This window comes from Equus przewalskii, chromosome 2, assembly GCF_037783145.1.
Source record: "Equus przewalskii isolate Varuska chromosome 2, EquPr2, whole genome shotgun sequence".
In the NCBI taxonomy this organism is placed as follows: Eukaryota; Metazoa; Chordata; class Mammalia; order Perissodactyla; family Equidae; genus Equus; species Equus przewalskii.
In genome coordinates, this window is record NC_091832.1 from 51,837,411 (window position 1) to 51,853,917 (window position 16,507).

At 48.6% G+C, this 16,507-nt stretch overlaps 1 protein-coding gene across 4 annotated transcripts in view; it reads right to left on the reverse strand.

Annotated features, from left to right (window-relative positions):
• BIN3 (bridging integrator 3) overlaps positions 1–11,256 on the reverse strand; it is a 56,499-nt gene extending 45,243 nt beyond the window's left edge. For 2 of the 4 annotated variants that reach the window (XM_070611295.1, XM_008522972.2), the window contains exon 1: positions 11,132–11,256. In XM_070611295.1, coding sequence (XP_070467396.1) covers positions 11,132–11,139 — 8 coding nt within the window. In that variant the 5' untranslated portion in view covers positions 11,140–11,256. The remainder of the gene's footprint in view (positions 1–11,131) is intronic. The other 2 variants (XM_070611293.1, XM_070611294.1) reach the window with 2 other exon arrangements.
• Between the last annotated feature and the right edge of the window lie 5,251 nt (positions 11,257–16,507).

Consider the following 16,507-nt stretch of genomic DNA (forward strand, 5'->3'; position numbering starts at 1 on the left):
CTTTATGACTAAAACAAAACCTAAAAAGGGTATCATCAGACACAAGTACCAGCTGGGTCAAGGGAAAGCATATCCAGTGGAGACAGGAAAAGGGAGCTGACCTCTGGCATGGGCAGTAAAGCCCCGTGAAGTCATTAGAGTACAGGTCAAGGGAAAATATTTTAAAGAGCCTAAGAGGAAACGTGAAGGGAGAAGAGGCTCCTGGGTTTATTCTAAGGCTGCCAAATGGCAGAGATGCTCCACTCTGCCAGAGAAATAGCCAGAAAACTAGGGCAGGCGCCCTGATGGAAGGATCACATTCTCTGCCACCGAAGTGGTGAGAGGTGGTGTGGGGAAAGGGAGAGGGAAGAGCGACACAGCTACACTTCAGCCGTCTCCTGCCTCTTCTTCTCACTGATCCCTGACTGCGTCCCTGGGTTCTCGTCCCCTGCCGGCGCTTGGAGCTCGGGGACTTCCTCAGGAGAAACAGCTGCTTCAGAAAGTATGTGGCAGGAGTGACAGAGCCTGGCATCTCCCAGTGCAGTGCTGCCCGGCACAGCTGTGGTTCAGGGCCCAGGCAGGCAGTCCTCCAGGGCGGGGACATCCCCACCTCTTCATAGCTTCCTCAGGGTTCTCCCCTTGGAACTGGGTGGGTAAGCAGAGGCCCAGAGAGAAGGTTGGGTTTTCTCCCCAGAGAATCTCTACAGCCTGCAAGAAATCAAGAGGGCTCTGAGTTCCCGGCTTCCACTGTACGGTTCCTTCCTTGGTTCTGCTTGCCTCTCCATAAATATGAGCACCAGAGGGCAGGAGAAGGGCTATTTTGGTCTCAGCAACAAAATGGAGAAAACATTTCTCTCAACTCTACCTTTCTCCAACCCCCAACATGCCCCACCTCTAACAAGAAAAAAAGTGCTGTGTGTACAGAGGGGGAGGGGAAAAAAGGTTCTATTTTCCTTCACAATAAAGAAAAGTCAACAGGATGTTCTCCAAAGCTACAAATAGACTTTTTCAAACAGTAAATATCTCTATTAGCAGCATGATGCCAGTTGGCTAATTCTGTCTGTCTCAGTAAAATCTTTCCAAAAAAACTCCTGCTCTTGTGTAATGTCTATTTACAAAAACAGCTCTTTGCATTTTCAGTTTGCTAGGTTTCTCAGTCTCGCTTCCCCACCCCTCCACTGTAGAGGCTGAGATCAGAGGCAGGCCCAGACGGCGGCTGGGCGGGATCCCTGGCCGGCCCAGCAGAGCCCGCAAGCCCTGTCTTCTTTGGAGAGTCCTCCACTTCCATGACAGAGAAGAGGGTAAAGAAGCTGAAACCAACACACTCTTTCCAAGGTTTCGCTTGGCCTCTGGAATTTGTTTCAGCTGAACGTGAATGAGCCTAGGCCTGGCTTGGGGGCAGAAAGAATCCTGAAATGATTCAGTCTACCCCACCCTATATCTTTCTGATATCTCTAGGTGGGCAAAGATCAGAGTTTTGGGGGGAAGGGAGAGGTGAGGGAGGAGAGAATGAAGGGAAGGCTGAGCAAAGAGTAGGCGGCAGTTGACAGTGGCTGAAATCCTGGCTCCCCGGGGAGTGGTCTGGGCCTGAGTCACTGTCTCGGCCAGAGCAGGAAGGTGGGCGAAAGGCAGCAGCTTCTGCAGGCTGGAAGGACAAGCTCCTCCTTCCCTCATCCTTCTGTTACTCTATCCTTGGGTCGCTGCTTTCTCTGGTCTGAGGCCCCACCAAGGCTAACACCACCTTGACAATTGGAGAGAGAAAACAGAGGGCCGGGGCAAGGCTTACGGAGAGTCAGCTGGCTCCGGCAGAACAGCTGCTTGCTGGCTGCCATCCTCTCTGAAGGGCCAGCTGGACACAATGCCAACAGGCCACGGGAAGTTCAGCCCGAGCAAGGGCGTGAGAGCCCCTATCAGAATGGGAAATGAATTGAGCTTTAAATGATCCATATCCAGTGCCTATGACCACAGCCTCTCTGGCCCCAGCTCAGTCCTCCTCCTACATTAGCCAGGTCCAAAACCAGAGCACACAGAATACTACCCTGACTTGCTACCACATTGCGGAGGTATGTGCGTGTTTAAAAATAAAAGGCATGACTCTGTGACTTGGCTGATTTGCTACTTGGACCAGAATCATCATCACCCAGTTCAGCTGTGATCCCTCCTTCCCCATGGTCCCCAAGCTGACCTCTGAAAAGTAAAGGCAGAATGAACCACAGAATGTTGAATGAGATCATCTCGTTAAAGTGACCATTTGTTGAGCATCTACTGTTGCCAGTGTTTGTGCTGGGTGCTTCCCTACACCAGTTCTTTTAAAGTGGTGCACTCCTACATTTCACGCAAGAGACGGGGCACTGGTTAAGGGGATGGACTCTGGAGCCAGACTGCCTGAGTTCAAGTCCTGACTCTGCCAACTGCCAGCCATGAGACTCTGGAAAGTTACCCAACCTTCCTGTGCCTCAGTTTCCTTGTCTACAAAGTGGGATAATAATGTACCTATCTTATAGGGCTGCTGTGAAAGCTAAGTGAGTTTAATGCTTAAAACAGCTCCTGACATACAGTAAGCACCCTGTATGTGCTGTACAGATGGTAGTGGTGGTATTTTTTTTTTTAAATATCCTTTAAGGTTCATATTATAGCAACAGTTGACATTGGGAGCAAGTGAGTTTGCTTCTGCCTCTTAATGTCCTTTCGTTCTTACTCTTTTTTATTTTTTTTCTTGAGGAAGATTAGCCCTGAGCTAACATCTGCTGCCAATCCTCCTCTTTCTGCTGAGGAAGATTGGCCCTGAGCTAACATCTGTGCCCATCTTCCTCTACTTTATATGTGGGACGCCTACCATAGCATGGCTTGTCAAGCGGTGTTATATCCACACCCGGGATCTGAACTGGTGAACCCTGGGCCGCCAAAGCGGAATGTGTGCACTTAACCGCTGTGCCACTGGGCCGGCCCCTGGTGGTGGTATTTTGATGATGATGATCAAACTGAGGCCCATAGGGGGTGACTTGCACAGAGTCACACAGAGACATGTATGGTTGGGAAACCTGAAATGACTTTTTCTGCTTTGGGGGCAAGCAGCAGTCCCATGCCATAACGTACCACCACCAAGCCCAACTTAAGATATTTGCTTAAAATTGAGTGGTGACTTCTGGCTGAGTAGTAAAAGGATTTGTCACAGAAGTCTGGCAGCTGATGGAGCATCTAAAGGTCAAGATAAGAGAGGAAGAAAGGCAATTCAGGGAGGAGTGTGGATTTTCCTTTGCAGCTCTTTAAGAAACTCCTAATATTGGACAGACAAGCGATTACTTATCCTCATTCTAATCTGTTAAGACAGGAAGGGGTAGAAAGTGGGTTTTCCATTTTATAAAAGGGAAACATAAGGCATTCTGAGGTGAAAGGTTTGTCCTGCTTACTCAACAAGCCAGAGAGAAGCCTCCAATGGTCTGATTTCCATTCTGACAGGTTAACAGTGGCGCAGACACAGACACTCAGGAGCCCCAGATCAGCTGGTTCGCTTCTGAGGCACTGTCTCTAATCTCATTTTCACTGCTGTCTCTCACCAACGAGGAATCATAAAAAGATCTTTCACTCTACCTTTTCCTCTTCTCTGCTGAAGGTCTGGCCCCTAGAAAGCAGAGGAAGGAGGAGGGCTGGGCTGGAAACTCACTTCTGGGCCACCCCCTAGGTCATCTCCACCTATTGGCCACAGGAGGCAATAATTCTCCTGCTACGAAAAGTGAGGTCAGCCCTAGCCATGATGCTGGCCAGGCTAGGTATGACAAAAGTTAGGAAATATTGCAAACACTCAGAAAACCATAGAGAATATATAATAAATACTCATGTATCCACCACTTAGCACTGTCAGATTCTAAGATGAAGCCATACTTGCTCCAGAGCTTATTCTTTGAGCAATAGCACAGCACAGGTACTGCTGAAGCTCCCTGAGCATCACAGCCTGATTCTGCATCCTTCTCTCCCTCCTTGCTACCCTAGAGGTAACCACTACTCTGAATTTAGTACTTATTATTCCCCTACTTTCACTACATAAGTTTAAATCTGTAAGCACAACGTAGTATTGTTCTACAGGTCTAAACTTTATAGAAACAGCACAACACTGAATGCATCATTTTGAAAGCAGCTTTTGATGTTCAGCATTATGTTTTTGAGATTTGTCCATGGCTGATACACATAGCTCTACTTCATTCATTTTAACGGCTCTACGTCCTTATGGAACGATATCACATTTTATTTACCCATCATTTGGAGGCCTGACATCTAGGAACAATGGAGCAACTAACATTCCTGTGCGTGTCTCCTGCTCCGCAGGTGCAGGAGTTTCCCCAGGTGATGGGGTAGGTACATCTCCAACTGTGGGAGGTACTGAAAAATCTCCCAAGTGGTTGTATCAATTTACACACCTGCCCGGGAAGAGGATGAGAGTTCCCACTGCTCGTCATCCTCAGATACTTGGCACTGCCAGACTTTAAAATTTTTGCCAGTCTGATGGCTGTGAAATGGCATCAAACTGTTGGTCTAATCAGCTTTTCCCTGATTACTAATAAACTGAACATCTTGCTAGAGGCTTTTGTCCACTCTACAAAGTGAATGACAGTTTTCAAATTCTGTGAAATAAGTTCTTACAAAGAACACCACCAGTGTTCTTTACAGTTGCCCCCTATTTCTCCTTATAACCCATGAAAAATACCAAAATAAACAAACAATATTATCTTTAGCTGGCTGAAGTCACAGGTGGTAGCTTATAGTTTGAATATTTGTAATAAACTCCTAGTAGGTGACTTTCAAACTGGAGCCTATGTAGAATGCCTATCATACATTGACCATTTAAACTGCTACACACTATTCCACTGCTAACATATATCAAAATTTGTCATGAAATCAATTGAAGTGGGTCATTCCTTTAAAAATGAAATAGAACATAATATCAGAGTGCATTGCACATATACTGTGTGAAAATTTTATTTCAAGTATAAGTATGTGTGTGAGTTGTGATACCAAAGGGATTTCTAGGGGCTGGCCCTGTGGCCGAGTGGTTAATTGTGTGCGTTCTGCTTTGGCGGCCCAGGGTTCGCTGGTTCGGATCCTGGGCGCAGACCTACATGCTGCTCATCAGGCCATGCTGTGGCAGTGGCCCACATAGAAGAACTAGAAGGACCTACAACTATGAACTGGGGTTCTGGGGAGTAAAAAAAAAGAGAAAGATTGGCAACAGATGTTAGCTTAGGGCCGATATTCCTCACACACACACACACACAAAACAAAACTCCATATCCTTAAAAAAAAAAACAAAAAAAAACCTATTGCCGACAGCAAGTTGTGGTTAAACAGTTCTGGAAGCCACGGTCCTAGTTAGCCCCCCGGCTCCATTCTTTCTCTGTTCTGAGTTACACTGCAGACCACTGCAGACCATCTGACTAAATCATTGCTTTGGCCATGCCACTTCCCCAAAAACCTTCCATTTTCAAAAGCCTAAGCCCAATTTTAATTCTTCAGCATGGCACTGAAAGCACTTTCAACGTGGCCCCAACTAGAGTGCCAACTCTCATCCACGAGGCCTCCCCTGGAACAGTACTTACTAACCCACACCACCTCCTAACCGTCCACCCCAAATACTCTGGATGCCTTCTATCTCCACCCACCTTTTCATGCCATTCTTCTAACTGGGACCCCTCTCCCACTCCCCACTGAAACAGTACATACTTGCTAGGTCAAGGTTCAGTTAAAATTACATCCTCTAGTCGAAGTCTTTCTTGTCGATGCCCCACCAACATTTAGCAACCTGCTGCCATTCCTGCGAATCCCTAGCACTTTCCATATGCTGAAGATGGATAGATTCCTATAGCCTTTTGAATGTTCTCCAACACTTAGCACAGGCCCTTATACATTAAAACTGTTAAATAAGCATTAAATCAACAAATATTTATTAAGCATTATCTATGTGCAACCCACTTATACTGGGCCCTATTTAATGGATTAGCCACCAAAATAATGGGTTTGGGAAAACAACTCTAGTAGCTAAATTGCCAACTCTAAAGGCTATAACTTTATCTAACTACAAAGGCCTAAGAAAGTACCTTGGACTAAGAAGCTGTGGGGTTCAAGATACCCTGCCTCTTTCCAACTACTCCAAAAACTGGGAAAAGTCCCTTCTCCTCTCATTACAAGCAGCTGAAATAAGAGTGAGATGTTTTACATTCGTGTCCAAAGCCTGTTGAATACAGACTCTCATAGACGCTTCATGGGGTCCCTGTTTTCTGGCATTACCATTCTCTCTAGAGAGGAGGAAAAAGCTTGGGGAGAGCTTGGCCTGTCCTAAGTCACAGAAGAAGTGAGTGGTAAGGCTGCCCCAGGCAGGGAGTCCCCAGAGCAGGAAGGAGCAGAGATGGCCCAGAAGAGCAGGAGGCCTGCAGGACACAGGACTTCCTCTAACACTTCACGTGTGAAACCCAGCAACTTGCTGTAATTCACTACCAACCTGGCAGTGTCGACACATCCTAGCAAAGTAAAATACAGTACCTTCCTTTGAGTTCCAATCAGCTTGGAAATGGTCTTCCTCTTTTCTTTTTTTTAAAGATTTTATTCTTCCTTTTTCTCCCAAAGCCCCCCAGTACATAGTTGTGTATTTTCAGTTGTGGGTCCTTCTAGTTGTGGCATGTGGGACGCTGCCTCAGCATGCCTTGATGAGCACTGCCATGTCCACGCCCAGGATCCGAATCGCTAAAACCCTGGGCCACTGAAACAGAGTGCACGAACTTAACCACTTGGCCCTGGGGCCGGCCCCCTGTCTTCCACTTTTCTAATGTTCCTGTTCAGGTGGAGAGAATACTCAAGGAAAGCAGGTTTTAGTTCCAGTTCTACCAAGTACCCCCTGAGTGAATTCTAATAAGTTCTCAAAGGGAGATAATAAGACCTGAACTGCTTACTTCAAAGACGTGAGGATGAAATCAGGTAATGAATGGGAAAGCAATTTGAAAAGTTAAAAGCACTATACAAATATAAGATAGCAATGGTAATATTAGAGGGAAAAGAGACTCCACTGAGAAAATGTTTGAAACTGAATGGATGGTTGTCTGACCCAGCAGTGTATCGTCCTTTCCTGATATCTCATTTAACAATTAGGGACTAGGTACCTACTATGTGCAAGACAGTATGTGTACATAGAGATGAAGAGGTTGTAAGTCTTGCTCTCAGAGTTTACATGGGAGAGAGGTGCCCGTTTGTGAGCCTGGAAGGACTGGAGAAGTATCAGGGAAGGACAGAACAAAGTAGTTTGGGTGGGGGTGGTTGGAGAGGAGAGGGGACAGAACAATCAGAGACAGGCTCAGAGAGGCTAGGAAGCCACTTCTTCCATCAGTTGATTTAACAATAGCACTCTTAGAGGCTCTTCCTTTCAGGACATGACTTACAGGTTTTGCATGTTATTTTAAAATTTTTCCTGAGCTAAGCAAGTCAGTCAATGGGAAAAGGTCTTCATTCATACATTCAATAAACATTTACTGGTTACCGGGGTCAGTGCTAGGGATATAGTATGACCAAGAGACAGTCCCTGTTTTCAACAGCTCATAGACTAGTGGGGTAACTGACAAGTAAACCAACAATTCAAGTACAGATGCGGACGAGGGTCAGAGGAGGGGCGCCCAACTCAGCTTGGCAGGGTGTCGGGGGACGTTCCTGCCTGACTCTTGAAGGACGAGTGGACGCTGGCCTCATGGATGGGGGCGTGGGAGTAAAGGGCACTTCAGGCAGAGGAAACAGCACACATGGAGGAGGAGGGGCACAAGAGACCGGGGAAAGCTTGGACACGGGAGAAAAGAGGGACAGCCAGATCCAGAAGGGCCTTATAATTCATGGCCCCGAGTTAGGCCTTTATCCCGATGGAGAGGCTATATAAGGAGAGAAGAGGCAAAAGAAAGAAAGAGGACTGACCCTGAGGAATACCAATACTTAAGGGGCAGACAGAAGTGGAAGAGCCCAGAAGAGTTGGAAAAAATCATATCCAGATAGTCTCCATTCTTTTCACAACAGACTTGGGTGACAAAGTGTCAGCTGGGATTATCCATTCCATGTTATAGTTGGGGAAAATAAGACAGAGAAAGGTTAAATGCTTGACCAGCCCACACTGTGAATGAGGGAACCAGAACCTGAACTCAGCAGTCTAACTCCCAGCCAAACTTATCTGCGCGGATTCTAGTTTCCTTTGTTCTGAGTCAAATTCCTGGATCCCTAGGTATAGGAAGACTTTCTCCAGTACTCCTTTTTCCTCATCATTCAAGCCTAAAATCACCAAGGTGTGTAGTTCCAGGGAAGGCTACAATCCCTGGCGATAGCTAAGTCAGATTAAGGTCACTATTCTTAATTCTAATTAGTTCTCCCTCCATACTATAATAAAGGCACAAAGACAGGCAGAGGGAGAGAAAGGGAGGAGGAAAGGAGAGCACGAAGCACTTGGCTTGGGACCAAGAGGTGGATCAGTGATCTGAAATGTGAACAGTGAATGCCTTTTTCCTGCAGGGCCCACCACTGGGCCACCTTGCTGAAAGGAAGATGGGTGGATGAGTGGACGGGGAGATGGTGAACGGAGGCAGCAGGTACTCAGTAAACAAACAAGGTGTGGGCGGGCTGCATGCACAGAGGAAGATGGGTGGATGAGTGGACGGGGAGATGGTGAACGGAGGCAGCAGGTACTCAGTAAACAAACAAGGTGTGGGCGGGCTGCATGCACAGAGGAAGCAGAGGACAAAGACCTCTCACTCTTCATGCAAAGTCCACGGTGTACAAAGGGCATCAATATTGGACATTTCTCACTGTGACATTTTGAAAGCATGGCCCAGCCCAGAACAACGGTTACCCTCTGGGGACCATGGGCTGCGTGCCTCTAGGCCTTATTCAATGATGGCTGGCATATCCCAAGCGCTTGGTGAACTTGACCTTGGGCATCAGCCTCCCATGATGGCTCTACGTCACTCTGGTCTCTTCCCCCACCGAGAATTCCAGTCTCAGATGAATGGATGGATTCATTCTGGGAGCCGGAAAACCACCCCAGAAGTGAATCAGAAGGACCCAGTCCTGGTCCCCTTGCCAGCCATTGAGCCAGGAACTGAGTGCAATTGTGTGCCCAGGCGCCGGTGCTGTTTCCCTCTCAGGGAGAGAGGGTCACGGTCCACGCAAGAGATGACGTAGAAGCCCTCTAAGGAGGAAGAGAAAGGAATCTCAGCTTTGGGACAAAGCCATCCTTTTGGTTGTGACCCTCAGTCCAAGGAGGTACCAAGACATGCATGTACTGATAAATTAATTCTACTGGATAAAAATCTCAGCTTTTGCTAGAGAGCTGTTATCAATTTCAATTCTCTCTATACAGACTTTAGGAAATAGGCTACTAGTTTTTCAGAAAAAACCCAAAAAACAAAAAAAGAAACCTTTCTGCAGGACAGGTGGAAACGTGCCTTGGATCACCCAGAGAATCCTTTATCTTTAGTGGTCTCTGCTCTACTCTTCTCTTGCTTTGTGAAGAAAAGATTGATTCATTTCGCAAAATTATAAATACCAATCTAAGCAATATAAAGCACCTGTACTTTCTGTTTTTCACCTTGAAAAATTAGGCAAGAGAACTCCAAAGATTCAAGACGCAGCAGGTGAGAGGATATCTACATCACAAGGTCAGGGACCCAGGCTGACACTTTAAGGAAGTAATTCCTCTAGGAAAGGGAAGTGAAGGATTGCCACTTTGCCCATCACTAATTAGGTTACAACAAGATGGGAAAGTTGTTTTTTTAAGGCTCCAGCTCCCTATCAGCCTCCTGGAGCAAAGGTGGAGGGAAAAGGAAGCAGCTCCTGCTGGGGCTTATTAGGGCATTGCTTGGGGCTTCCCTCCACGTGCTGGTGCCGACTGTCTGACATTTGTCCATCAACCTTTGTCTAAGAAACAGTGGGGAGGCGGGGACAGAAATGGCTTAAATTTTACATTAGAGAGTTGTTCTTAACACTGACTGACATTAGCTGCTTGTGGCCAGAGCTTCGTCTCCACTGATGGCCAAATGTGAGCCTGCAAAAGCCTTCCCAAAGGATAGTCTACTATCTGTATTCATTCATAACTAGTTATTGTGTGCTTACTTTGAATAAAGAAACAGGCTAGACTCTGAGGACAGAATGGCAAACACGTTCCCTAAGCTAACGGAACTTGGTTTCCAAAAGGGTTGATTCATCTCATACATCTCTGGGGGTCACTGTATTCAAAGAAACACACTATAGTTGGATCCTATGAGGTTTGGGGTTGTGGATATACAGGTCCTTGGGCCTGAAGGTAAGGTCCTTTGGGAAACAGAGTCTTACAAAATAAATCAACCATTAAACACTATCAAGCGTCTACTACCAGCCGAGTTCAAACAGTTCCCGAGCAATGACCCTTCCAGCTCTGGAGTTGTGACTCTACTACTCTGAGACGCCCTGGCTTCTTTGCTCACCGCCTCTTCTTTTCCCATAATGTTGAGACTTGCCTATGTCTATTTTAGAGGGAAACGAGTGAATGGGTAATGGCGCTGGAAATGATTAAAACTAGTCCAATCCCATTCTGGGAGCGTGGGTGGGGGCTTCTTCCAAAAGAGAAGCAAATTTTGTCTTTTGAAGAGTGTTAAGTAATGCACAGGCTAGTCATCTGAAAGCAAGTGGGTTTTGATCAGTAAACGGGGGCCCAGACTCCAGTGAGGGCCACAGCCCTGGGGCTGATGGGAGCGGTGGAGAGATGCGAGAGATGCCCACGGGGAGAAAGAAGACGCTCCACCTCAACGGATATTTCAGAGGAGGGAACAGGGAAGTCCCTCACTTCAAGCAGCTGGGAGAAGATGGGACAGGCTCCTTGGAACAGACAGAGTCAGGAAACGAGTCAGGCGCGGGATCCCAGGCTAAGGGGATCCCTGCCCTACTTCCCGGTGAGTCCTGCTGAGAGATGGGGACTCCGAGGAAGCACCGGAGGAAGGCCCCTTGAAGGACCCGCGAGCCGGGGCCCTCGGGCCCTGCTGTGGGGCGGCGAGTCCGTGAGCGCAGGGCGGGAGGCGCGGGCGAAGGGACTCAGAGGGACGCAGGGCCGGGCGCCCCGAGGGACCGGGGCTCCAGCAGCCCCTGTCGCCTGGGCCTCACTCACCAGCTCATGGTCCTGAACCTGCCTTGTCGCCAAAGTCCTCAGCCACAACTCGGTCCTCGGGGATCACTTCCGGATTCAGCCAGTCTCCAGGAAGTGACGTGGGCCCCGGCCCCCTCCCGGAAGCTGCGGCTGGGAGGCGGGCCGACGCGGTAACCCCCTGCTGCCGCGGCCTCGGCGCGGCCCTCCTGCCGGTGGCGGGGCGCGGGGACCCCTAGGGGCGTTTTCTGTCTTAAACATTGAGTTGTACACTTCTCTTCTGCTGACTACACGTGTCGCTTAACCGGGTTGTCGCCTCAGTCTTTCTGTTAAGCGATTTCTAATGCAGAGACACGAGCAGTAATTGTCTATGGGAGAAGGAGCCGCTGGGGAGGGGTGTGAGGGAGACTCACATTCACTGTATGGTCTTTTGTGTGTTTTAAATTTTGTAATCTGTACATGGGTTACTTATTACCCACAAGCAAATCCATCTTTTCCCACCTTCGAGATAGCACAGGGTGCTGACTATAAATGGAATAGGTGCTTTTCAGATTGGAGTGTTCCGTGGATTTACTTAACAAAAGAAGACAAAGAGTAGGGGGGGCTCCCTTGCGTCTATGCTCCCGTCTGCAGAACGCACGTGATGTGAATGGTCTCATTCTTTCTACTCATTGGTTTAATAAATATGCATTAAGCTCCTTAAATGTTCCAGGCACTGTGCTAACCTGGAAGACACAACCATGGAAAAGCAGTATGGACCCTCCCTTCTGCCCTCCCAGAGCTCCTTACCTGGAGGGAGAAGTAAACAGGCAACGAAGTGAGGATATATGATGGTGACAAATAAAAATGGCAAGTAATAGGATATATTGGAATATAGGAGGAAGCCATTTGGTGTAAACCTAATTTGGCCTGACCTTGTCTTTCCAAAAGGGCCTGACCGAGGCCTTTGAGCATGCATTGTATATCTGCTTTAGACATTCCCTATGGCAAGAACAAAGGCCCTTGAGATAAAGGTGCAACTTCCCTCCCCCTCCCAATGTTCAAATCTCCTTAAAGATTAAGCACCTTTCCTTAGGCTAGAAGCTGATTGCTGCGCTCACCTGTGGCCGCTCAGCTGGAGACAATAGACTTGCCTCCTGCTATGCCCACCAAGACAGCAGACCCACTACCTGCTGTGTCCATCAAGTGCTGTGCCGACAGGGCAATCTTGTGACTATTGTGGGAGGGACATTTCAATCATATGTGAAACACCCTCCTTGAGGGTATATAACCACCCCGTGTACCCCCACTTCTTTGGAGTGCTCTGTTCCTTTGTGGAAAGACTCTCCCGGGTTATAATCCTAAAATTTAAGCTCAGAATAAACTCACCCAAATTTTCATCTATAGATTGGTTATGGATTATTTTCATCAACAATGGGAAAGCACAAGGGCTGTGGCAGCCTGGAAGGGACCCCTAAGCTGCACGTGGGTTTTAGTGAAGGCTTCCAGGAGGAGTCAATGTGTATGCCAAGTGCTGAAGGCCAATCAGGCTAGCCAGGTGAATCTGGATGAGGGCTGGAGAGGGTCCAGGCAGGGGAAACAGATCTTGGCCGAGAAGAGGCCTGAGTTCCAGGCAAGCAGCTCACTTGCTTCAGGTCTCCCAAAGTCAGAATTCAAGGCCTTAGTCCCTCATAAGCTGCCTGGGGTTCTGGGCTGTGTTGGCCTCCTTACCCCCAAGAATCTCCCTCCCTTAGAAGAGAGAAGAGCAGGCAGTCAGGCCTGTGGGGGTAACTGCTGGTCCACCAAGGGCCTTCTCTCTAGGAATTCTCGTCCTTCAAAGGGACTCTGGTGTTTTTAGGGGCTGTTGGGAGAGTAGCTAAGCCAATGGATTAGAGCAGAAGACCTGTATGATTTGTTCTGACCTCCCAGGGCAGGGTGGAGGGCTTGGTAAGGAAGAGTAGGGGAGCTGAGAGGATTGTCCATAGGAGGTACTCTCTCATTTGTGTTTTCTGTTTCCATTCTTGAGTGTCTAGTGTTTGACTCAATGAGGTTTTCCAATAGAGGGTGAGCTCCCAAGGACATCACACAGCTCAGCTTCATCACCATGTTATTCCTCAGGAAATAGGCCAAGATGAGCACTAGAGCAGCTCTGAAGAGTAAAGAGGAGAAGAAGTCACCGCAGGGCAGCCAGGGCAAGAGAGTGTGGGCAAGGAGAGGGAGAGTCCTTACTGTTTTGCATGGGGTACAACAGATGGATGCGGGGTGCTGTGTGTTTATGAGCCTTCTGGCCTTTTAGCACCTGTGGATGGCTCTCCCACCTGCTTCCTCCTTTCCCCACACTCTATTCCCCCTAGTTATTGCCCCCTAGTGCTAAAGAATTTCCCAAAGTTTTAGCCTAGATAACTGGCATATCCCAGGGGAAGTCTGTTTTAGGGCTAGTGTGTAGGAGACACGTTCTACAGGGCAAGAATGATGAGTTCTGGACAAAGAGTCTGGAGAAGTCCTGGGCTCTAGTTCCATCTTTGACACTGTGATCTCAGACAAGTCACATCCCTTCTCTGGGCTTTGGTCCCCTCATCCAGAAGATGAGTGGTTGGATAACATCACCAAAGTCTCTAACATTTTGAGGTTCCAAGTCAATGGTCTGGTTGACACCAGAGGCCCTTGGGAAATAGGAGAATGAGGGAGGCATATGAAGTGGGGCCTGAACAGAGAGGCAAGCTGAGAGAAGTGAGCAGATCTGAGGAATCAGTGATGTATTAGGATGAAGCTAAATATGAATCTTCCAGGAGGGAGGGATGCAGCCTGAGGCCCTGCTGGGGCTGTGTTGCTTACCTCCAACCCCAAACCTTTAACGTAGCTAGCAGGACCTTTGAGGTTACTGGGAAGAGTGCTGGCCTCCCAGAAGTCTGTCTGTAAAGTGCCTGCTCTGACTCCTTACCTGTGGTTCATTTGCTCAGTTTGAGGCATGCTTGGCTGAGGATGCGTGGTCAGGTATCCTGCTGTCCTGTGGACCCACAAGCTTCCCTCTGTGAGTGTGTAATGTCATGTGGCATTGAGCTCTGGCAAGCTGAACACGAGGAGGCACAAACACCTCCCACTGTGTGGAAAACTCAGCTGCAGGGTCTCCAGACCAAGGTTGGGAGCTGTCTCTCTGTTTTGGAACCAAAGGACATCACAATATGGTTGCTCCTGCCCTTTCAGGGGAGGGATGGAAAAGGAGCAAATTTGGTTTCCAAGTGGAAGCTGAGAGTGGAGGAGCTTCATGTAGAGGTGGGTGCTCCTGGTTTCAAGCCTGGTGAATACTGTTTCCTCCCCAGAAGTCTGAGCCTGAAGTTAAAAGAGTGTTCAGGTGGCAGAGATCTCTTTGGGGGACAAAGCTGTTTACCAGAGAGAAAGCAGCTAAGGAATCAGCTCCGCCCCTGACAGCTCCTTGGAGCTTTTTACTCAGAAATTGGTAAGCAGGTCGTCCCCATGCTCCTCATCTCTGAGCTTGTTATGGATGCCCTCTCCCAGCCTTCCTCACAGAGAGGTCTCGGGCTGACCCTCTGATTCTTTCACCATGCCAGCCTCTAAGCATATTAGAGTAAGGATTCCAGAACTAGACTTGGGCCATTAGGGGCTTCATTAGAGCTTAAGGGCCGAGACTGAAGGGACTGAATGTGAAGGGGCCAAATCGATGGGCTGAGCTCCCTTGCAGCTGTGAAGGCCTTTGTGTCTCAGGGAGGCTCCTGCAGCATAAATTAAGAACCAGACCCTCAGGTTTCTACTTGGTTTCACTTCCAGCTTCTCCCTGCTCTGCACTTGCTCAGCAAGATGCCTCAGAACAACAGAGTTCCCAAGACAGCCGTGGGCCAAGGACATGGGAGAGGAGCACAGGTGGGAGAAGATGGAGATGTTAGAGTTAGACTTTCCAGCGGTGGGAAGCCACTGGATGGATCAAAGGTCAGGGTGAAGTGGCAAATTAGAAGTTGGGCTGGCAAGCAGCAGTCAGGGCCAGGAATAGCTGTTTGGACCCTGGCTCTGCCTTCAAGTAGCTTGAGGGAGTCTCTTCCCTCCTCAGGGCCTCATATTCCTTGACTGTAATATAAAGAGTCTAGGTTAGATCCCATGTGCCAACTCTACTGCTGGATACTAGCTGCCTAGAGTGCAGTGTTGAGGATTCTGGGGAATCTGCTGTTGGTGGAGAAGTTCTGTGATTGATTAACAATGTCTGCCTTGGACAAGTAAGGATGATGTAATGGTACACATTCCATTTCGTTATTTTGTTGTTGTTATTATTTTTATTATGAGTTAGTAATTGAGCACTCACGATGTGCCAGGCACTGTTCTAAGCAGTTCATGTTTAATCTTTACAACAACCCTGTGAGGTAGGTACTATTATTATTAACAACACAGAGGAGCAGAAGCACAGCCAGTAAGTGGGGAAATGGAGATTCCAACCTGGGCAACCTAGCTCTGACTCTTATGCTTTTTGCCACTACGGCATACAACCTCTCGCTGATGATTCCTGAGGCTCCTGACAATCATGGATCTGTCAAGGCAAAGTGGGGTCAGAAGCCAGCAGAAAAGGAGCCAGGAGAAGCAAAAGCACTGAGTGGCTCGGTTGGGGTGGAGGGCAGCCATGGCACAAGGATCCAGGCTCAGCCTCATCCTGGGAGCTTTTATATGCTTCCTCTAGTTTGGAGACCTCAGGACCAGCAGGTGGCAGCACTTGGCAGGGTGAGAGAAAAGGGCAAATTCTGACTTGGCGTGGAAGTCCTTCTGGGATGAGACAGCCCAGATGTCGAGGAAAGTAAGAACAACTGAGGGTGTGGAGGGAGGCTAGCCAAGGGTCTGGGGGAGGGGGCCTGAGCCTCAGACCCACAGGGAGCTGCCATGGCCAATGCTTTAGTTCCATCCGCAGCGAGAGCCTCTCAGCTTGCATTTCATGGTGCCTGCTGTGGGCTTTTTTTTTCCCTCCACTCTGGGAGAATGACTAACTTTAAGGACTAAAAAAAAAGTGTTTTGATTACACTGCCTTTTTACCAACTGGGAGCATTAGTCACCGTGCGGATTGCTGCAGATAACGGGGAAGGCAGCAGCATCCCCCTCCTCCCCCTCCTTCTCCCCGATTAGCTCACAGGAGCCAGGGAGGAGATGCAGTGGGAGAGAGCGCACTCAGGAGGGGAAACAGACCCCCTGGATGGCATGTGCCCCAGGCATCAGTTCAAGGACTGCTCCGTCAAGGACGGAGGACTGGCAGCCCCCCACAGTAGTAGGTGCCCACTGGAAGGAGAACTGGCAGGAGGAGCACTGAGCCTGCTGCTCCCGGGCTCTGAGTTCCAGTTGGCCTGTACCTCCAGGCTGGTCCTGGGTATACCCAGGAGAGGGGAGTCAGAAGAAGTCACTGAAGATGCAGTGTCTGAGGTGGGGCATTGG